This window comes from Chelonoidis abingdonii, chromosome 5 (assembly GCF_003597395.2).
Source record: "Chelonoidis abingdonii isolate Lonesome George chromosome 5, CheloAbing_2.0, whole genome shotgun sequence".
NCBI classification, from domain to species: Eukaryota; Metazoa; Chordata; order Testudines; family Testudinidae; genus Chelonoidis; species Chelonoidis abingdonii.
Window position 1 is genome coordinate 53908170 of NC_133773.1, and position 23154 is coordinate 53931323.

Sequence of the window (23154 nt, forward strand, 5' to 3'; positions counted from 1 at the left end):
TTGCTTTCACGGAGGAAGGAATGAGTGAAGACATTTACCCAGAATCACCCGCGACACTGTTTTTACACCATCATGCATTGGGGTCTCAACCCAGAATTCCAATGGGCGGGGGAGACTGCGGGAACTATGGGATAGCTACCCACAGTGCAATGCTCCAGAAATTGATGCTAGCCTCGGACCATGGACGCACACCACCAAATTAATGTGCTTAGTGTGGCCGCGTGCACTCAACTTTATACAATCTGTTTTACAAAACCTATTTATGTAAAATTGGAATAATCCCGTAGTGTAGACGTACCCTCAGTTCCAAATGTTTTATTTTATCCTAGTCATACAAGATCTACTCGGTTATACTTACTTTCCCTATACAATTTACAAGCTGCACACCTTTTCTTCTAAACATAGTTAATAAGGCTCATCAAAGCCTAGGAAACAAGGCCAGAGTACCAGCCAGTCACTGACATGTTAATAGGAAGGTAAGGTCACATATGCTTGTGACCTATTCTCCGTAGAATGTTTATATAGCCCCAATTTTGCTGATAAAATAAACTTCTGTACTAGCAGTGCTTAATTTGTAATGAAAAAGATGCTATGGTTCAAGTAATTTTTTTTTATGTTCATTACTGACATGCCAAGACCAGAAGTGTCAGGCGGATGAACTGCCTATCTTAGAGGTGCTAGGGCTCAGCCCTGGCAAAAATTATGCACTGTGTACCAATCATGTGATATTAATATATGCTTAGTGCCAACCATGTGTCCCAATTCGTATAGCAGTATCTCTTGTTTTGTATACTCACTTTGTTTTTAAATAATCTTGATATACTCCAAAATATATATCTATAGACCATATGAATACATGTGAGAGGTAAAAAAAAATTGTAGTCGGAGAGTAACAATTATAAACTCACAGAAAGATATAGACACATACTTATTTACATTTTGAAATTTGTTTCAAACAGCAACATAAAAATTTTCCATTATGTTTACCTATAATCTGGGTCTGATCTGAGATTCTAGCACCTTTGTCTCTCTCTGTATCCTGGAGTCTGTAGCAGTATCTCAACATCTATCTCTGGATTTAACTCAATATTATCAACAGATCTTTTCCCAACGTTGTGTGAAACAATCCATTCCTGAATGAGCAGACCTCAGAATAACAACAGCTTTCCAGTTTTCCATAGAAAAGTAATCTTCAGGGAAGCAGTAAGGAAAGGAGTAGGGAAATACCTTTCAGCTGAAAATCTATTTTACCTTTCTCACCTCTTTGAACCTTTTCTATACATGCACCTTAAGCCACCCATGGGACTGGAGGGACCTTTCAGTATGAAGCAATAGGTCTCTATTTCTGGTCAGGTCTTTTAAAGGTGAAACGCAAATGTTTTAAAAAAATTTTTGGTTTCCCCTCATGTTTCTTTCTTCTAAACTACAAAGATGCTTTCAGTGCTTTGTTTGTTAAACAGGGTTTTCTGAATTTTTTAAACCATAACAACAACAGGAATATGAAATCTTGACTTCCCTGCTCTTGCTGGAGAACTGTAATGAGACAGTGACATTTGTAAAGGTAAAACCTGCACCACAGCCTTCAACTGAAGGGATGTTAAATCTTTCACAGTGGCAGCTTTTCTCCTAACTGTCTGATAGGTGTTTAACTCAAACAGATTTAAAAACAAACCAACAAAGAAAAGAAATCACAAAGTATTAGACAGTCTGCTTAAATATCCCTTTCCCTCTCAGTGAAAGGCTGGAAAAGCTGTCGGTCAGACTTCAGTCTGTTTTGATGTCATTATCCCACTACTTCTTTAGATAGGCCTTCACCAAAAACAGAGAAGTTGGACTTGTAATTTCTAATGCAAAAGACAAGCAGAAAAACAAACCTTTCAACTATCTTCATGTATGATGCATCATTAGCACATTTCTTTTAGCTCTGCAGTTCACTTTAAACAAAATGTGAAGGGCTCTATGGGGGAAAAGATAATGCTCCCCCTATTGGTAGATTTCAAAACTCAATGGGTTAAGGAAATGTAAAACCCCGCTGTATTCACGTGTGCATTAGCAATGTGAGTCACAATTAATTATCTCAAACTGTGCTCAAAAGGAAGCATTTATTGTAGGTGGTTGTGGAAACAGCTAATTTAATAAAAGCTGTTTGAACTAAAACTAACAATAGATAATTCTATTAGCATATCATTACATCACAATTCCTGACACTTTTTGGCGGCATACCTTCCATGACATGTATCACATTAACTGTAGGCCTGGACTGGTTATAAAACAGTTGATTATTTTTTGCAGTTCTTTTTAAAAATAACAAAACAACATTCAAACATAAACAACACTCAAATAGTCACACTGGCGAATATTTAAGCACACCAGTAGTTTTACTAAAGGGTTTTCAATGTGAATGAAGGGATTCTAATCTGGCTGACCCATAATGTTACTTGGTCTTTCTATTACTGATATTTAACAATTTTTTAAGATCCATCTGCTTGTGTATCCCCAAAACCTCAGAACACCAGCCCCACAGGGGTTTAAAGTGAGAAGGTAATTGAAAGTCAGTCAAGCCAAGGAGGTAAAGCTTATCTGTAAGAGACAAAGCACTGGACAAGCCACTGGAAAAGACTTCATGCATCTGGAAAACGAAAATACATTAAAAAGGGGTAATTAAGGACCACTTTGAAGTCATGTAATAAATTATCTCAGTTTGGGCATGATCCCATGAGGTGCTCAATACCGCAATTGCTATTTACTCCCTCGAGTAGGAGTTGAGAGCATTCAGCCTCTTGAAGCTCTTCCATTGCCAATTCATGCCACTTGGCCACATCCTTTCTAAATGCTCTGCCTCAAGATGGCTTGAGCCTCGCTTCATTTTCCCACCATCGAGGGAAAAGTGACACTGCTAAACCTCCTCTTAGGATGTTAACATTCTAAACATTAAACAATACAACGGTACCAGATGCAAAGGTACAAAGTGCCCCATTATACAAAGGGTGCGACAAGCTCTCAGAGGAGATGAGACTTCAAAACCAATCTTCTCCATGCCCTACCTCCAAGCCCTAATCAGCAGATACACAGATTGAGTATGTCTGCTCACAGTATAAGCATTCATTTGGTGTCACACTGAAAACAAGAAGCTGCTGCAAAGAAACCTCTCCACTTAAAGAAAGAGAACATACAGAGACATATGAGAAGCTGCAAATGCTGAAGCTTTGTGCTATTCTCTCCTTGCTTGTCTACAAATCGTACACATGCATTATTCAAAGTGTGTCCTGTATTCGTGCTTACCTGGCCAAGGGAGGGAAGTGTTGCATATGCCATTGGTTGATTCATCATTCCTTTCTGCTTCATAATAAGCATTCGTTTCTGTTCCTCACTCAGGTGTGTCATCTGAGCTTGCATCTGTGGCTGCTGGGACTGTTGCTGCTGTATGTATGGCATCATGGGGTTCTTGCTGGGATTGGCCATTGGAGGGGTCATCCTCTGACTCAATTCAGCATTAAAATGAGTCAGAGGTTTAGTGTTGCCATAAGTAAGCATGTTGGGCTGCTTGCTTAAAGAGTTTGTACCCAAATTATTTGTCTGTTGATTGATCATATTCATGTGATTTTGAGGGAGGTAGTTATTCATTGTGGTCTTCTGTGGATTATTTGCCATAGGAGGCACTATAGGATTTTGGTTGTTAAAGGCTTGGGGATACATCATTGGACTATTTGGTTTGTCTGCACTGAAGGGTCCTCCATACGGACTAGATGGAGGTCCCACAGGTGACCAGCTTGATGCTTGATTTGGATGCTGCTGCTGCTGCTTTTGCTGCATGAGTTTAGCTCTTTGTTGCTGCTGTGCTGCCATTTGTTTGAGCTGTTCAGCTGGAGACAAGTCAGCACTGGATATAGCCACAGGCCCAGGCCCAGGCCCCGAACCTGCGACAGTCACTGCTGCTGGATTAATAAGATAACCATTTCCAGGTCGTGACTGAGTTTGACCTGGAGTATGGACTTGATTGGGAGTTTGAGGTGACTGAATAACACAATTTGCTGGTGAGCTGGCAGGGATTGGAGGTGGTGGAGCACTGGATACAGAAGTTATACTAGAAGCTGTGGAGACATTTGAAAATGGAGGGCCTGAAGAAGAAGGCCTCACCTGGGGAGACCCCATTGGTACGTGAGCAAATGGAGAATGAGATGTATCGCTCTTAACACTTCCACTTTCTTGAGTCTCAGCAGCAGGCCTGGGAAATTCTGGTTCCTTCTTCTCTTCAAAGTCTTCATTGAACAAATCTTGTATGTCATCTTCTGGTACAGTGTTGGCTAGCTCATCTATTAACTCCTGCCACTCTTGATCATTCAGATTAATGTCTGAGAAAAGTTTGTTTTGATTCGAAAGGGATGTTTCAGAAGTGTCTATGCAGGTGGGGTCATCCAAAGGTTCTTGTTTTAGTTCCTTGTTTTGCAGGATGTTAAAACTGTCCTCAAGCTCGCTGCAACCATTAACTGGGAGCTTTATCTCTGGAAGTCCACCATTTTTACCCAAGTCTTCCAGCCCACTAGCATGAGTTCCACTCTTCTGCAGGGGTAAGGAAGGCTTCATGTCAAGCTGGTGAAGAGGAGAAACAGAAGGCAAAGGCAAGTTATTGGGCAAGCTATTGATTGTATCGATTCCTGGTACATCCTTCCGTATCCGCTTGCTGGTTGGAGAGAAACTACCATCACAGACACCATTCTGCTGCTCTCCATTGAGGGGTGAACGCGCTCCTTCCAGTTTCCTCTTTACTGTCTCTTGTAGCTTGAAGGAAGAAAAGAAAGAAAAAAATAAAAACCATATAAGCCACTTACACAAATTTATCTTTCACACAACCATATTATGAACTTTGCAACAGTAGTTCTTCCCCTTGTATCTCACAGATTTTAGAAATTCTGAATGGGAAAAGTCCTTGGTTTTCTCCTTATGCCTCAGAGGTCAGGCAAATTGGAGAAGAGGGTTTGAAACAAACAAACAAAAAAAACTTGATCCTGAATATGAGGTGAAGAATCCCACGCATTGGTGCACTGCTATTTAATTTGCCATTTGAGGGGTTTTACTATAAAGGTACATTTTCAAATGTGACTAGGGATTTTGGGCACCCAAAAATGGAAGCATCCAAAGTAAGTGAGACACTTTAAAGTAGTTTCAGTTTCAAAAAGAGCCAAGCATTTGCCCTCTGAAAATCAGGCTCCTGTAAGCTAGTCTCAAGTCGGGCACCCAAAAATTGAGTCAAAAAAAAAAAGAAAAAAAGAACACTAATCATTTCTGAAAAATCTTTGTTTCTAGAAAATTATTTACAATATAAATACTGCCATTCCAAACACATGAGCTGTTTTCTTTTAAGTTTTTAGACAAGTGACTCAGTTAAAAAGTTTTATCTAATCAGCACTCTGCTCTAATATACTAGACAGAGATACTGGAAGTCGGTCTTAAATAGTAAAAAACATATAAACTTTAATAAAAGAAAAATTATTAGCATTTTATATGACATTGAACTGATTGATACTCAGAGATAAACAAAGTTATATATAAAAAGTTTGTATAGCACTTAACATGCTAGGTGCTACCATAATTTAAGTAATAAAGAACAAATTAAAACAATAGAATAGCAATATTCACTTAACAAAACAAGTCCACAAAAGTAGCCAAATTAGCCTTTTACATGAAAAACTAACTGGTTAACAAGTATTTTAACTCAGATTGATACATTTATATTCCATCAATGCAACTAGCTACAATTCTACCTCATGCTACAACAAATGCTACATCTATTGTTTAAGTCTCAGGCTAAAAAAGCAGCCTTCTTTGGCTAAAGCAAAAAGAACAGGGTGTGGAAAAAGTGAAGAGGTCACAATTCCAGAGAACCTGTTGAGGCCACATTTACATCCTTGATAGTAAAACAATGGAGAACAAAATACGGAAGATTTTATCAATTTAAGTATTTTACTTTTACTAAGATCATCACTGCCCTTCCCCATATTAGAGGTTCTCAACTTTTTTCTTCCCACGATTCCAGATTCAGACAAATTTTTACTCCAATGACTTCCCACCCCAGAGTCCTCCAGACCAGTTCTCATGGTGCTTGAAGGAAAATTTGATCACCTCTGCATATCGAAGAATTCCAGGAATGGGGACTCTCCACACTCCCTCTTCCCTTGTCCTTCCTGGCTGCTCAGAGAAGAAGTACTGCATTGATTTCTTCTCATATCTCTCTGGTTATTTGGAATGGGAAACTGGGAGTTCCACTCTCCTTCCCTCCCCAAAAGTTCATCCTGGCTGTGGAACAGGTAAGCAAATGCCACTGTCTCTTCTCCATTTATACGGGGATCCTGCTGACTCCCTCTTCCTCTCCAGTCTTCAGAACCATTTATTACCTGGGAGTGATAGTTTCTGGACAAGGCCTATGCATCACACAGTTCCAGTTAAGAGCCCCACATAGTGTGTAAATGGGACTTCAGCAGTGCCCAGACCTTGTGCTGGTCCTCTACACAGGAATTAATATCACCATTATAACATGGAAAGGAAAGTCTATGAGTCCCTAAGCAAAACATCAGCTTCTTCTCCCCAGTCCAAGCTCCTGACTCCACTGAAAAGAATTAGAGTATGAGATTTTTAGAGCGACAGAGTGGGAAAGTGATGAATACGTTGCTAATTAACATAAGTAAGGTGCTGTTGGCATATAGACATGGGATTTTGTTGCCTGTTACCCAAGAAGAAAGAATAGTGTATAAATACCATAGTCCACTATCTATGCCTTTTTACAACACATTTTACCAGGAAGCATGGGTGACGTAATAAGGGAACATATAATACAACAGTCATCCACTGTAATCTGTCAGCAGTGCTAACATTTCTAACTGGCTAAACAGACAAACCTCTTTATAAATAAACGAGATCAAACATCAGCTAAAAGCCAACTCTAAGATCATCGGGGTGAGTTCCGCAGCATGGATTAGATTAGGGTCAATCACGCTGGTATTTTTCTTTTTGCACGTCTGGGTTACTTTTGGTGTAGCTATCCCGAGCTGAAAGAATGGTCTGGAGTGTGTTCTGAGGTTCCCTAACTCCTTATTTCTGGGGCTTGACTCCTGCCCAACAGTCTCACTGCAACTCTCTGTGAGCAAGCACCCACCTCCAAAACTAGTGCCAACGGAAAATCAGGTCCCATAAGGTGGCTTTATAACAGAATAACCTCTAAAGTTTAAAGCTAGCAGATCACCACCATGTGACATCAGAGCTCCAGGCAAAGAGTGAGAGTCCCCAGGCTGCTCTTGAACCAATATCACTAGCGTGTGGCAGCGTGTTACCAGCATTGAGTTTGTTTGACTGATCTTTATATATCCCTAGTTCAGACCGCACAACCAACAAAGGATAATATGGATGTGGTAATACTCCCTCTTCTCAAGTACAAAAACAGACATTTCCAAGTTTACCTCCTTCTGAACTTGAAAAGAAAGGTCATAAATCTCTTTTGGCTCCAAGAGCTGGTCTTCAGTAAAACAGCTGATAGAGTAACTTAAAATAAATACTAGAAGCTGATAGAGTATCTGATATTATCAGCCCATTCACACATCACCCTCTGTACTCAGTTTCTACACATCTTCATTTTAGCTATTAAACATTCAGTTAACAAGTACCTCTCTGTCTCCCCTTTAATAGCCCTCTCCCCCACCAAAATCCCAACAAACAAATGATCCTAACGTCCTGTGCCGATAAAAGAGCAATAGAGGACACTGGAGTAGTAAGCATTCCAAAGAGTTGGAAGTTACTGTGCTCAAAGACCCCCAAGAAAATTCTCCATGGCCCTTAGCACTGAGTGACTGCATGCTAAGTACTTGGGTCCATCTACAGTGTATGAACAACCTTGTTGGAGGACCTGCTTACTGTACTGATGTCCTTGCAGACAGTTTCCTATATAGTTTGGTCCTGTAGAGTAGACAGAATCCAGCTGTGTTTCAGCCATGTCCCAGCAGCATGCAACACCCTGGGGCAATGTGATTCAGGGGCAGGATTAAAACACAGTTGGATCCCATGTACATTTGGGAGACTGAAGTATGTTTCTAACAATGCAAAGGGACAACCATTTTCTCACCAGGTTCTCCATCATACTTATTTCTGTTGTAGAGCTGGGCCCTTTGTTCCCCAAGAATAATCTCATAAACACCTGCATTAAGAATGGGGCTATTATACTCAGGGTTTTGGGGGGAGGGTGCCCCCCAGATTAACTTGTTAAGTAGTCACTCAAGGTAACAATAAATATGTGGCTTAATAGATGTGGACATGTGGTGCTGAATTGTACTCAGTCCATTTAGAAAGACTGAAGGTGGTCACTTAAAACATGAGTTTGCTAATGCAGAGATCTATTTGCAGTCTTCACTATATCATTAAATGATTTATACTGAACCCATCATCTATTATATGGACATGTTTATGAAAACTAACACAAATTAGCGCCAAATGACCAGCAACAAATCGAACCCATTCCTGCCAATACCAACTCTTAAAGATTTCCTGATGCTCTAAAACTTGGCTGTCTGACTATACACATATACAAACACTTACTGACTTCAGCGGGAGTAAGAGCAGGACCAGTATATGAATATTAATGACTACATTTATTTTTTATTGCAACAAAGAGCCACAAGGAAACCATTTTCCCCCACATGTCTAATGTGCAGAAAGCATGTACTGTTGCACATGAAAACAAGTGGACCCTATTCTAAGTTTGCATCTAAAATTGTTTGATTTTCATAATGCAATTTCAGGATTTTGGGATTTACAAGAATTGCACAATCAAATGACAAAAAAATAAAGACTTGTGTGGTTTCCTTTAATTGCACTTTGAAATCACCTTAATAACAGTTCTAGACAGAAACATCATATGAATGGTGCACTTGAAGAGAATGTGCTGGTCATAAACTTTGGAGAGGGTAAAAGAGAAAGCTGAGACTGCCTCGGCTAGGCTGGAGAGGAAATCTCTCTTCTGGTATAAAACTAAAATATTCTTATTAGACCATTTTAATTCAAATATTCATTTTCATGTCCTGACTGAGGAATGGTGAATGGCTGAGAAGTCTTGCATTGGCCATAGACTGGCAAACAGCTTACTGCATCAAGAGTCCACCCTGCTTTTGTATAAAATCTCAGTATGTCCCCTTCCCCCTCTGAAAACAAAGCCTGAATAATAAGATATTCTATTATAAAACGCCTTCCATCTCCCTCAAAGAAACAATATGTTGCTTGTACATGCAATCTGCAGTTTGCATAAAGCAGTTATTTGCAGGCAGCTTGGAGGTTCCTCTCTAAGAGCAAAAAATTATTGATGCATAAAATAAAATAAAAACCTCTGCATGCTGGTAGGACATTATTCTTATTAACAATACCTCACTGATGGGACTCCATTTCACAGCAGGTTTCTACCACAAAGCAGAAAAGCAGAAGGCTTGGTGAAGCAGGACTCAGTATTATTTATATGTCATTAGAGGAACTTTGTTTGTGGAACAGAAAAAGGTCAAACTTTATTGGGTTGTTTTCTGAAGTGAACCTAAAGGGTGTGAGTGTGCGCACACAAACACACACAAATGCATGCACATATTCTATCCGCCTAATCTAACCAGTCTTGAAATTTTCAACAGGGCTGCAGCAGGCGCAGCACAATGTATCCAAAACACAAACAACAGACCACTTTCATCTGCTGGGAGAAGCTGCTCTGCTTCATCCCACCAGCAGCAATTCATTTTTCAAAAGAAATTAGACCAAGGTGCTGTTGTTATAGCAACAGTCAGAGCCACTTATACAGCCCCATCCCCCCAATCTCACTCTGACTTCAGTGGGCAGCTATTTCAATTATGTATGGGGAGTGACCAGGACTGCTGCTGTTTAGTCCTTTTATTGCTCTTTCAAAAAAAGCTCAGAGACTAAATTCTCTTTCTGTTTCCTATCTGGCTGTAAAAGTCAAACACACTTCATAGTGTTTAACACAGTTCCCCTTATGCTTGACAGTCAGATGATCAGTGAGGCCATAGACAAGACGGCTCCAGTTGCCATTACAGATGTTTTCATCTACCAGCTACATAACAGTCATGTTGCCACTGACTTTTTCTGTTGTTAACCCAGCTCTGGCCATTTCAATCCCTATAGTACATGGCATGAATGACAACTACGGCAACTACTGTGTGCATATCCTGAAGTTCTGCTGGATGTAGCAGGATGAGGCTCTGTTCTGTAGCTGTCCTTTGTTCTCAGGGGACAAATAAACACACAAACCCAAAAATAAAGCTCCCTGGTAGAAGAGGTGCATCTAAACAGAACACAGCTTAATATTCCCTTCATAGCACTCTCATGATTCAAGCTTTAAAGAAACAAAAATAAAAATTGATCTTTCCCATTCCCCCTTCCCATTTCAGATGAGCTGAGCTGTCATCCATCTGTACTCAAATGAGCTCAAGTCTGACGCAATGACTAAATTCTGACCTTCCCTGCAAAGGGAGTCTTACTTTCCTTCTCATGTGTTTGGGTGTCCCACCATCTCTCTTTCCAGGTTTTTCTGCACCTGCCCCACCTTTCCTCTCTCACCATTTCTCCAGTTGCAGCATGCTCCCTTAGCTGGGGCGAGGTGAACATGACTTTCCCATGAGATCACCAGTAGCTATGCCCAAGCATGAGCCTGATTCACCTCTACTCTGTATCTCTGTCTCAAGAGTGAGTTCTGAACCTATAACTTCCATTGCTGCGCTGAGATGCTATGGATAGCTCATTAAAACATCACAACTGGTAAAGGTCCCTTGCCCTAGAGTGACATTGAGTAATTTTATTTGATATGACTGACTCCTAGGCAAAAGTGTAATAGTCCTCATTGTGCCCTCTGATGATCAATATGGCATAAGTATTCTTCTCTTTGACCATTTGTGTGTTATGAGTTCAGCTTTAGCTTGTGAATGGACTTCTCATTCCTTCCACATTCCCTCTACTACACATGCAGTGATAGCTATTAAAGAAAGCCAACAGTTACAACATGCTGGTGTTTGAGAAAGAGCAGTATTGCTCTGTACAGAAAACAGAATGCGAAACAACTGCAGTATCTCAGGGTGTGTGTGTGTGTGTGTTCACTTTTTACCAGCAATGGTTGCAGGTGCAATGGTAGGGAATGTGGAAGGAATGAGATAGCCTTCCACAAATTAAGGCTGAACTCTTAACAGAAAAATGGCTGAGCAAAGCCGAAGTGCATTACACAAGGCCACTTCTAACTAATTAAGATATTTATGACCTTCAACCCCTCCCCAACTATTTATATTTTTCTTTCTACAGCCTATTGAAGGCAATGCTCCCAAGGCTGAGAGATCACCACTCTAATCCTGCTGTATCCAAATGATTCTGGATTGCAGTTGCACACAGAAAGCACATCATGTTCTTCCATCTTGGATCTTGCGAAAAGAAGAGAAATTTAATATTTACAATAAATCCACTTTGTGGAATCTTTGTTAAGTCAGTAACATCTCCAATGGTCCACCTAGACCAGTGGTTCCTAAACTTTAACCACCTATGAATCCCTTTCACTAAAACGTCAAGTCTCACAAATCCCCTTCTAAAAATGAATATTTCCAGGGATCTTCTCCCTTTACCTGAGTATAAATTATAAAAACCAGTGATCTTGGAAATATAAGCACATCATAAAAATACATTTTATTACACACTGTTTTATTATTATTTATCATTACAATATTTTTATTACATTATGAAAAGGGCAACACTCTTCCAAGATCTCACTTTCGTAGCTTGTATCACTTCGAATAAGCCTGTTATAAGACAAGGTTCCTATGTTTCCTCAAGGAGTATCAGATGTGAAACTGCAAAAAGGTATTCAAGAAGTCAACTCAAAGAGTTCCTCCTATACAAGCATTCAGGTCTTGTGTAGTCCAGGAAAATAACGCATGTTACAACAAAGCTTAAACTTGTTCCTCATAATAATTTTAAAAACAATACTAGCTTCCTGTTTATTTTTAAAACAGCAAAAAATATCCACCTCCTTTTCCATTTCTTATAAGGAGTTTTGAAATTTAAATCTCCTCAGTGTGATAGATATGCTTGCTTTGATCTGCTTAGCTCTTGGAAGTCCGGAGGCTCTGGGCCGCTGGCCCCATGCTGCCCGGGGTCCCTATGGACAGCTCTGTCCGCCATTAGGGAATATTTTCCCAAGCACTTCCTGAAACATTTAGTGAATCCCCAGGGGTCTATGAACCTCAGTTTGGGAACCACTGACATAGACACTACCCCATTGAGCTTTGTGGGTTCTTTGCTTCCGGTGACTAGATGTCACACCTGTGTGTTTGATCCATCCTGCTAAGCCGTGCAGCAATACAAGGGGCAGTAAAGACTCCAGCAGAGGTAAACCAGGCAAACAATGTGACTATCAGGGGACTCGGATGAGGCAAGGATTCTAGTTCGTGATAAGCTGGCAAGGGCAAGGTGTAAGGTGCCTTATTAGGAAGAGGGAAGATCAGGAGAGAGGATGGAGACAGGATTTCTGTGGGTGTGGAAGAAGAAAAGGAGGGAGTACTGTGGATTAGTCTACTCATCTCTAGCCCCTGGCTCCACCAGTTTAGAGTTGAGGTGCATTGGAAGGGCAGCGTAGAGACATTTGTTCTACCACTGCCCATGCTGTGGCTAATAAATGAAGGTCATCAGCATCCAGGGCTGTCACTCTAGCAACTTTTATGTAAATGTTAATTTTATTACAATAAACAGACAAACATTCAGCCTTAACGATATTCTTCATGTTCTTTTTCACCACAGAATGTACCTATCTTTTACATATCAACACAGTAAAGAGTGCACCGTTAGTGAGCTAGACAGACAGATAGGCAGGAATAAGCATATAAAGAATACAGCAAATACGATGCTCAAATTGTTTGTGTATATAACATGCACAACAATTTCATGGCCAATGCTGAAATACAGGTGCATTCATCTTACATAACAACCTTGATTTTTCCTGCAAACATTTTCATTACATATTTCTATTTATCTCCCTCTTTATTTAACATGCAGATACAAAGCAAATATAAATATAAATACACTAAAGGATAAGTTTCTGAGGACACTCAGAATGCGATGTCCCTTGGGCATATGCTGAGCAAAAATGGGCAACAGAAGGGCAATTTTCTTAGTCCTAAATTAGCCACATGTCCAGTTGGTCCTCAGAACACTCATTATTTCATGGATGAAATTTTTTATAGTTGTCAAATAGCCTTCACCACTTTCTGAGTCTACAGTGCTTCCTTTCTCCTTAAGTCCATTCAGTTTTATCCTTAGCTCTAATAGCTAAATACTAGTAAAGCAGCAACCTAGCTACAGCTGCTCCGACTGTACATTTCAGATTGGGCAGAAGTCTTAATCAAGGTGCTGAGTGCATGAGGGTTAAACAATTTAGACAGCAGTGGCTATTCTTCTCACACAGAAAACAGCTGAGTTACACTCTTCCTACAACTGGCCTTAGAGACAGCAGGAGTCACGCTGTCAAAGCATGGAATGAGGATTTAGCCATGAAACCTCTATTGACTTGTATGGGAGTTATGCAGCTAAACCTTTAGCCTTTGAAAAGGTACCCTAGTCTGTTTTGTATTTGAACAGCAAATACACTAGAGATAAAAAGAAGTCATACAGAACTACTAAAGTTTATCTCCTGAAGAACCTCCTGTTAGTGGGAGCACAATTTCAACAAAGAGGCCTCTATTTACCTAAGTGCTTATTTCACCAATAAGAAAAGAGCTATGCAAAACACTATTAGATATACTCAGAAGTTATGATTTCTTTCCCATATTAGATTTACACTAGAGAATTTCACAGTACACAGCAGAGTTACTCCTTCTGTGTATGTGAGATATGAAACAGCCCACTGGGTGCATCTTTGCCCTAACTTATTAGAGGATAAGCAAAAATATAACGACCTAGTGAAGGGAGCAGGAGCCATCCTGCACGGTGGCTCAGAGGCTGCCGGAGGGAAGGAGCAGCATGTTCTACCCACAGCTACTGCTTCCCAAGGCAGAATTTGCAGAAGGGGCAAGAGAGCTACCACTGATCACCCCTTCTCAAACCTGCAACAGAACATGCTCCCTACCTACCACTGTAGAGAGCAACAGGCTACAATCCTGCCTAGCTGCTGCATCAGTGTGTTGGGTGTGAGAAGAGGCTCCTTGTGCATCTGCATAAAACAAAGCACGATTTCAGATTGTAGCTCCTTGGGGCAGATGACTGATCTTCTTATATGTATGTTAATTCCAATGCACAACTATGGTGCAATCTAAATGAACAATACAATCCTTAATAACACACTCTGTTAAAATTCACCAATGGGAAAGAGAAAGAAGAGCGCAACTGAAGCTGGCTTCAGTTGGCACAAGGGGCACTCCATGCCAGCACTTCTCTGGTCACACCATCAGTTCCTGCAAACTATACAGTTTCATTTAAAAAATATTAACTTTCCAGCCCATATGGTTTTGAAAAAAAACTTTCAAATGTAAACCAATTCAGCACTGTATGACAGTCTTCAGACAACCAGAAAAAATAGTGCTAAGAATTGTGTAAATTGCTCCCATTCAACAAGCGGGAGTGCTAACTCTGAAACCTAATGATGATCATTTAAATGGTTACTTATTTTTGTGGCTGCTAGTTTTAGTAGAACCAGCCAGATACTCTGGAATTCCATAGAGTGAGGCACGACCATTCTCACTGCCCCCATCCCTCCGTAACAATTCAGCCCCTGGGATAAGTGCAAGATCATCCTCTTAACAAGAATCTGTTCCACAAAATCAAAGAAAGGAGAAGTTGAAAAAAAAAGTGTTTGGAGAATCAAAATCAAACCCTAATATATGTTCACGCCACTGTGTTTCATTGGTGGTATGCAGTATGACATCAATGAGAAACCATAATTTGAGTCCAGAATAAGCAAAAAGAAAAAAAATGTTTTTCTTCACTCTAATGGAGTACCAACAGTTTTCAAAGCCCTGATTTTCATTATGGCACAAAGCAGTATGTTTTAGGGGAAGAAAAGAACAGACAAAGATCTGAATGGCCCGTGCCACTGAATGCAGCTTAAACTACATGCCAACTTGCATTTTTAAACAAAAACAACTCATTTTGGTCACTATTTTTAACAAAAATAATTATTAAAAAAATCAAACTTGAAATTCAAAAAAATGAAAAAAGGCACTTGGAAATGTTCACAATGCATTAGATCTCTTTTTTCTTTCGTCCACGCTCGTTCCTGGTCATGGCAGTCAGCCCAGAGGAGACCGATTGGATGGATGGCTAGCAGACTGGTGGTGTTAGGGAGCTGATCCCCAGTAAAGCATATACAAGCAGTGGTTTCCCCAGGAATTGAAATTAGGGGGGGTGTTTGAATTTATAGGGGCGGTGTCAGGACCAATGAGATATATAAAAGAGATATGAATACAGTAAATGTTTTGTTAGGATAATGTAAATTTAACATAAGAATAACGCAAGTTATACCAAAACACATAACAGGTCTAGATTTCTAAAAAAATTAAATAAAAAAAAAAGTATTTAATTTAAATTGACTTTTGAAAAGTAAGCCATCATGAGATAAGAGGGAAGTCCCCTCATGGATCAGTAACTGGTTAAAAGATGGGAAACAAAGGGTAGGAATAAATTATCATTTTTCAGAATGGAGAGAAAGAAATAGTGATATGCCTGAGGGGTCAGTCCTGGGACCATTACTGTTCAACATACTCATAAATGATCTGGAAAAATGCGTAAACAGTGAGGTGGCAAAATCTGCAGATGATATAAAACTAGTCAAGATAGTTAAGTCCCAGGCAGACTGCGAAGAATTACAAAGGAATCTCACAAAACTGGGTGACTGGGCAACAAAAATGGCAGATGGAATTCAATGCTGATAAATGCAAAGTAATGCATTGAAAAACTATTCTAACTATTACATACCAAATGAGGAGTCGAAATTAAGTGACACTAGAAGGTCTTGGAGTCATTGTGGATATCTCTAAAACATCCTCAGTGTGCGCAGCAATCAATATTCCCCCACACATTCTGTTGTGCTGTTTAAAAGAACAGTTCTTATGGCCCTTAGAAATAACACCATTTTATTGAGCATCGCTTTTGTGGGCTACAGTCCCTTTATCATATTCGTTCTTTTTGCAGATACAGACTAACAGAGCGTACGCTGAACCTTTCTGCTTTTTTAAAGAACGGATAGAGAATAAACAGAACATATCACTTGATCCTCTATTAATCCCTGTGATTACCTTGAATCTGTGATTGCAATCGTTCACCCTCCACAAAGATATTGCAAGAAAAGGACAGAGATGGACAATCTAAACAATAGGTTATGACCAGAGGGAGAAATTAAAATGACTGGCATTTTCAGCTTAGAAGAGATGACTAAGGGATAAGAGATGTCTATAAATCTTGACTGATGTGAAGAACGCTAAGCAATGTTATTTAATTCTTACATAACACAGACCTACAGCAGCAGCCAATTAAAAATTAATAGTCAGAGGTTTTTTTAAATCACAAGACGTAACTTCTAACACACATACATCAAATGTGGACCTCTTGCCGGGATGCTGTGAGACCAAAAACTATAACAGGATCTAAAAAAAACTAGAATAATTCTGAGAACAGTCCATCTGGCTATTAGCCCAGTATGAGGATGGCAACCCCAATGCTTGGCTGTCCCTGCCTGTTGCCAAACTGGAATGGCCACAGCCTGATTCACTTGATGATTCTGGTTCGTTCATTCCCTCTGAATACCTGGCCTTCACCACTTTGAGACGGATCTGGGCATATCACCACTGTCTGACCCAGTATGCCTTCTTAACGTAAAATATTTATAATAAAACAATGTTTAGTACAAACCTCCCACAAACTCCTTCTCCCGTAGACAATCTGCGATACCTGGGCAACTAATGCATTTTAAAAATCCTGGCCTACTAGGAAACATATTTATGTAAGTTTCCATTCCCAGTCACAAATCCAGCATTCTGGAGCAAAGTCACTAAAATATAGTCCAACAAATAAATGTTTATTTAACATGCTCCTCACTTTTCCCTCCATCGCACCCCACTCACTGGTGTTGTCTTTGGTCAGTGGAGACTCAGAGTTCAGAGGTGCTTTCACGTGAGTACACTTGCCCCCAATCTGGGAGGAAGGCACCTTGCTGGTTCCTCCAGCTGCTCACTGTTTGCTCTGGCCACGTCTGTTCGTTGTGCCACTGTTCACTCCACCACTCTGTTGCCACTGGCCCTGTGCAGTCATTTTCTGCTGCCACTGACACTGTGACCTCTGCGAGTTGGTCTCTTGAGGTTACACCCAGCTCTCGGTGATTTCAGCTGAGCTCTCAGTGGGGGAACCTTGCTGCTAGTGCAGTCTGGGCTGTATTTCACACAAAAACACTGTCCCCACAGGAACACTGTCCCCACAGCAGGACTAAGCACTTAGACCTGATTATCAGTGATTTCAGCTGCAGTGGTCACTTAACAGAACAAAAGACTATCTATGGAGCCTAATCAGCTCTGTCTTTAAACAGTGGAGAGGGACAAGCCCCCACTCTCTCTCTTGATGCCCTCAATCAGCACAGGGTAAGTACAGTTCTACTGCCCTTTACTCACACAATAAGAACAACATTTCATTCCCCCACCCCCAACCCCCGCATTCAAGTGATTTGTAACCCAACCCCAGCCAAAATCTATCACTTGGGCAACACAGCTCTGTTTGCTGGATATCTAGGTAGATTAGGTGTGAATATAAATACAATCTGGTCCTGAAGCCTTTCCCTCCACCTCATTATTAGCTGACAGGGAGAGCTTATTTAGACTTTGCTTACAAATCATCATTTGAAATTATTAGATTGGCCAACATTACAGAAATGAATGCACTGACGTTGTCATTAAAAACAACAGCTGTATAAGGAAGCTAGTCTATGTTCATACTTTTCAAATCTATTATACTTTTTCAGATACATGTATTCTGTCATACACTGTATACGCTTTTAAAGTGTGTATTAATGTTTCAATTTCAATTCAAATTTCCAAACAGTCACTAAATTGGCATGTTTCAGTGTAGCAACCGTGTTAGTCTGTATCCGCAAAAAGAACAGAAGTACTTGTGGCATCCTAGAGACTAACAATTATATTTGAGCACAAGCTTTCGTGGGCCCACTTCATTGGATGCATAGAATGGAACTTATAGTGAGGAGATATATATACATACAGAGAACATGAAAAGGTGGGAGTTACCCAACCAGCTCTAAGAGGCTAATTAATTAAGATGTGCTATTGTCAGCAGGAGAAAAAAAAGTTTTGTAGTGATAATCAAACATAGACACATTTAGACAGTGTTAAAGAAGGTGAGGATATTCACATGGGAAAATAGATCTTATGTGATACTTCAGCATTTCCAGTCTTCTATTTACACTAAATTGATTGTATCTAGTTTGCATTATTAATTCAGTCAGATTCTAGTTGGAGTCTGTTTTTGAAGCTTTCTTTGCAAATTGCCATCTAAATCTTTACTGTTTTATAGGCCAGAGGTGAAAGTTATCTCCACTGGTTTTTGAATGGTTATTCTATTGCAGATGTGTGTCCATTTATTCTTTTGTGAGAGATGATCATGGTCTGCGCAATGTATGCATGAAGGCATTCTGCCCTTCTGCACATATGATTACACATGGTAGAGTTTTAGGTGAACGAGCCTCTGATCGGGGTGGATGTGCATTGGGTCCTGTATGTGTCACTTGAATAGCATATGTGGATGGAGTTGGCCATTTCAGGCTTGTTGTAAGATCGCGTTTCTAGGTTATTATGTCTTGTCTTGTGTGTGTGGGTTCTGGTGCGACGTCTTCAGGTTGAGGGGTGGCTGTAAGCAGATAGGCTGTCTCAGACTGGCGATGTGAAGGATAGCTTTCAGGATATATGTTGTTAATCTCTGATGTACGTGAGATTGGTTAGTTGGGGCTGAAGTTGATGGCTAGTGGGTCTGTTGACTGTCTTGTGTCGGCATGTTAGTAGGTGATCGGTGTATTCATGGGCTCATGTATCTTTTATTCCCAGGTGGGTATGTATTGTAAGAACGCTTGATAGCAGCTTTGTAGTGCTTGCTCTGTACGAGATTGGAGCAGACTCGTGTATTTTAGAGCTTGACTGTGGCACATGGAATAGTAGTGGTGTTCCTGGATGGAAGTGGATGTAGACGTATGTGTCTGGTGTCCCGTAAGGGTAGTGTTTTATGTGACCATTTCCACTTCTAGCACTTAGTGTCTAGGTAATGACCGTTGTGTGGAGTGAATCGAGTGAGGTTGATGGTGGGATGGAAATTGTTGAAATCATGGTGGAATTCCTCAAGGGCTTCTTTTCCATGGGTCCAGATGATGAAGATATCATCAGTGTAGTGCAAGTAGAGTAGGGGCGTTAGGAGATGAGAGCTAAGGAAGCGTTGTTCTAAGTCAGCCATAAAGATGTTGGCATACTGTGGGGCCATGCGGGTACCCATAGCAGTGCCACTGACTTGAAGGTATATATTGTCCCCAAATGTGAAATAGTTGTGGGTGAGGACAAAGTTGCAAAGTTCAGCCACCAGGTTTGGCGTGTAACTACTTCAAAAAACTGGGGCGGGGGGCGTTGGGGAAATTTAAGAGGGGATGAAGGGAAATCACTGTATACAAGCCTCCCTATTGCTGCAAGTGGTGGGGGGAGGGAGGGTAACAAGTTGGCTCACAGGTCTGGGCACCCCACGCTGGAAACAAAACACTCTCAAATAGAATAATTAAATTGTAAAATGTCTCCTGTCCTTTGCCCTGTGAGTGTACATCATGCTCAGTCTAGTTTTTAACATTTACCTGTTAGTGACGGACAAACCCCTATGTATTTTCCAGACATGCAAGCATGCATGGTTGCTGCCTGTTATAGTCAGATGCGCTTTCATCTCAGAGATCCATGCGTACTAAGCGTATGTTAGTGGCTACTCAATTAAATTTAGCTTTCAAGTCCCATGCACCACTGAGAGCTCATTGCCTTTTAACAATGTTGAATAAACACACAAAGAACAAAAGAGCATTTTCTATTGTTAGATGCGCTAGGTAAACAAGATCTAAGGCTGAATCACTGAGAGCTCCACAGTTCTTTACTAACTCCCTTAAAGGCATGAAGCACAAGATACCATAGTTTGCTTAGACAGACTCTGGAAATGCACCACAAACCAGCTGTGCATTCACAGAATGTGCTTCCAATGATCTTATTGTCTTCCTTAGAGCTCTGTCATTCCCATCTTTTCCTCGTGCAGCATTACTAATGATCCAGCTGCTTTTAAAAATTCCTGCAGGGCTAGAACCAAAATTACGTGGGACTTGATCTTGGGGGAAAAACAGGGTGTATGTGTGAGAGCAGGAGAACTGAAGTGCAGAGGTGTTAAGTGCCTTGCCCAAAGGCCCATATCAAATAAATGGCAGAGCCAAGATTCAAACCCAAGTATTCCACTCCTGTCCCCAATCCATAGGAGCACAGTACCATATTTCTCTGCCCTCTTTGCTCCCATTAGGGAGAGAGAAATAATTTGTAAAAAAAAAAAAAAAGACAAAGATCCCAGGAGCTCTTGAATGTGCCATGAGCCACCTAGTGGAGACAGAGAAAGATGGAGAAGAATGTAGAAGGGATTGACAATCTCCCAGGGATGGACAACTCTAGCAGCTGTCCTTCACTGCTATAGGGGCCAATCCATGTGTTCAGCAGGGGACATTTCTATTTGATAAGGGTTTCCTTCTTCACAGCACTGAAGCTGATCAATCACGTGGGGCCAAACTCGAGGTCCTCCCCCAGGCTGCATTGTCACTGAGTTCGTCATTGGGAGTTTTGCCTTAATAAAGGCTGAGAAAAAAGTAAGCAAGGGCTTCATGGTTTAGCCTGCAATTATAACAACACACTCAGTTGCTCTGAAAATGATTCTTATTTTCCTGCAGGGCCAGACAACCGAAGACAGATTATGAGGTACCAAGTCTCTGTTTGTTTATCTAGATTGTAAATTCCTGTTGGATTATTTAGATTAGAAATACTTTGGGGCAGGGCCTGCATCTCCTTTTTGTCTATAAAGTGCTTTGCATTCCCGAGATGCTAGATAAATAATAATCAGCTTTGCTAACTAGCAAACACGGTTAGGTAAACGAGAGAAAATCATATGAAAAGCATCTGGTATTACGTATAAATCTGCTGTGTGAGAAAGTTTCCTGCTATATGAAAGTTCCTCTTAAAAAGAAATTACATAGATGACATCAGGTTGGGATTTTTCCTCATGCTGTTTAGAAGATATCTTTTTCCTTCCTTTTTCTGGACCTTCTCAAACTGTCACATAAAAAAAAAATCCTGACTATCAGGGTACTTCAAACTAAAATTAAGGGGCTGACATAGCAGTCCCAAAAAGCCCAAGAGTTGCATTTTACAATGCAAGGTGGAAGATGCAGGTTTAATTCATGGTCCTGTGGTTTCTTGGTCCCTAGGCTAGCAGGGATTAGGGATGCTGGGGAGGCCAGGTACTCAGCCAAGTGTGGGGAGGGGAAGAGTTCCTTGCTCTGTTGAGCAGCAAGCTCTTCCTGAATGACTAACCTGACACACTCTAAATCTAGCCATCTTCAGCCAAAAAGTTCATGGCCACAATGTATGCCCTTGAATTTGCCCTTATGCCTAGTACTAGCTAAGGACAGAATTTCCTGCAGAAACTCAAAATTTCCTGACTTTACTTATTTTTCATTGCTCCCCACCCCCCATTCTAATTTAAAAAAAAAATCTTACCAAAATTAATGAGTGAAAATGAAAAACTCCTCTCTGGGTGCACAAGGACTGGACATATACATATTGCCTTTCTAGAGCTGCTGTTGGCTGATGTACACAGGGTCAGATTAATTAAAGAACCAACTGGGTTTTGACCTGGAGCTGTGGGCCCTGCTGCCCTGGCCTTTCAGAACACCTTTATAAAAATGCTATAGTATTCTACAGGAAAGGTCTCTCGCACTGCTGTGTCACTACTGTAAGACACAGTGTTTGGGACCATTCCTCCAAGATTCTGCATAGCAAGAGCTAAAATTATAAAATGGAAAAAAATATTGAAAAATGTCCCTTTTGAAAACCAAACACTTTTGCCAAAAATAGATTTAAAAATTTTGTTCTTTTTTTTTTAATGTTCTGATGTTGATTTTTTTTGTTTTTGTTCTTTTCCCTTTCTTCCACCTTCCCCCCTCTTTTTTAGTCAAAGGGGGGAAAGGAAAAAATGGGGGGAAGAAACCAAAAAAATAGAAAAGATGAAAATTTCCCAAACCAAAACTTTTTAAGAATTTTCTCAAATACATGAAAAATCATTTTTCTCAGGAATTTTTTTGTGTGGAAATTGTTAAAATGTTTTTGATGTGATCAGGGTGGCCGGGGGGAGTGAGGAGGGGGCAAGTGGGGCAATTTGCCCTGGGCCCCACAGGGCCCCCATGAGAATATAGTATTCTATAGTATTGCAACTTTTTTTATGGAAGGGGCCCCTGAAATTGCTTTGCCCCAGGCCCCCTCAATCCTCTGGGCAGCCCTGGATGTGATCTAATTCTGAAGTTTTTTAAAACCCAGGTATAATTTAATGGAGTAGTAGTTTATTGGATACCAAATGCTTATCTTACATGTGGGAAGTTGTGAATCAGGCATCCTTTTTTTTTTCCTAGAGAAAAATTTAAGAAAAAAATGGTAAAAGTTAATCTTACCTCATTAATGGGGAAAAATTAATAGAATGTTAATAAAAAATACTACCACCACAGAATTTGAACTCCATCCCTTGGAAAGATTAGGCTGGCCACTGGAGGGCTCCAATATTGTTCCATGAAAGTAACAGACACATACTGGGAAGATTGAAAACATTGTAGCTCAGACATTCAGTTTTTAAAGTTCAAACAAAATGTTCATTCCGAACAAAGATCTATGGGCACACAAATATTTAACCCAAATATTTAATGAAAATCAGAACTAATTTAACTGTTCTGCTCATATGGCACAGAAGAAGCTAAAAGAGAATACTTCTCTTACAGTTTGGCTATCAACGTCTTCATAGATAGTGTAACTATTAAAATGATGTTCACATGTA

At 40.4% G+C, this 23154-nt stretch overlaps 1 protein-coding gene across 2 annotated transcripts in view; it reads right to left on the reverse strand.

The window, feature by feature from the left end:
* MAML3 (mastermind like transcriptional coactivator 3) overlaps window positions 1-23154 on the reverse strand; it is a 372281-nt gene that overhangs the window by 151219 nt on the left and 197908 nt on the right. For both annotated transcript variants that reach the window (XM_075066281.1, XM_075066280.1), the window contains exon 2: window positions 3283-4779. In XM_075066281.1, coding sequence (XP_074922382.1) covers window positions 3283-4779 — 1497 coding nt within the window. The remainder of the gene's footprint in view (window positions 1-3282; window positions 4780-23154) is intronic.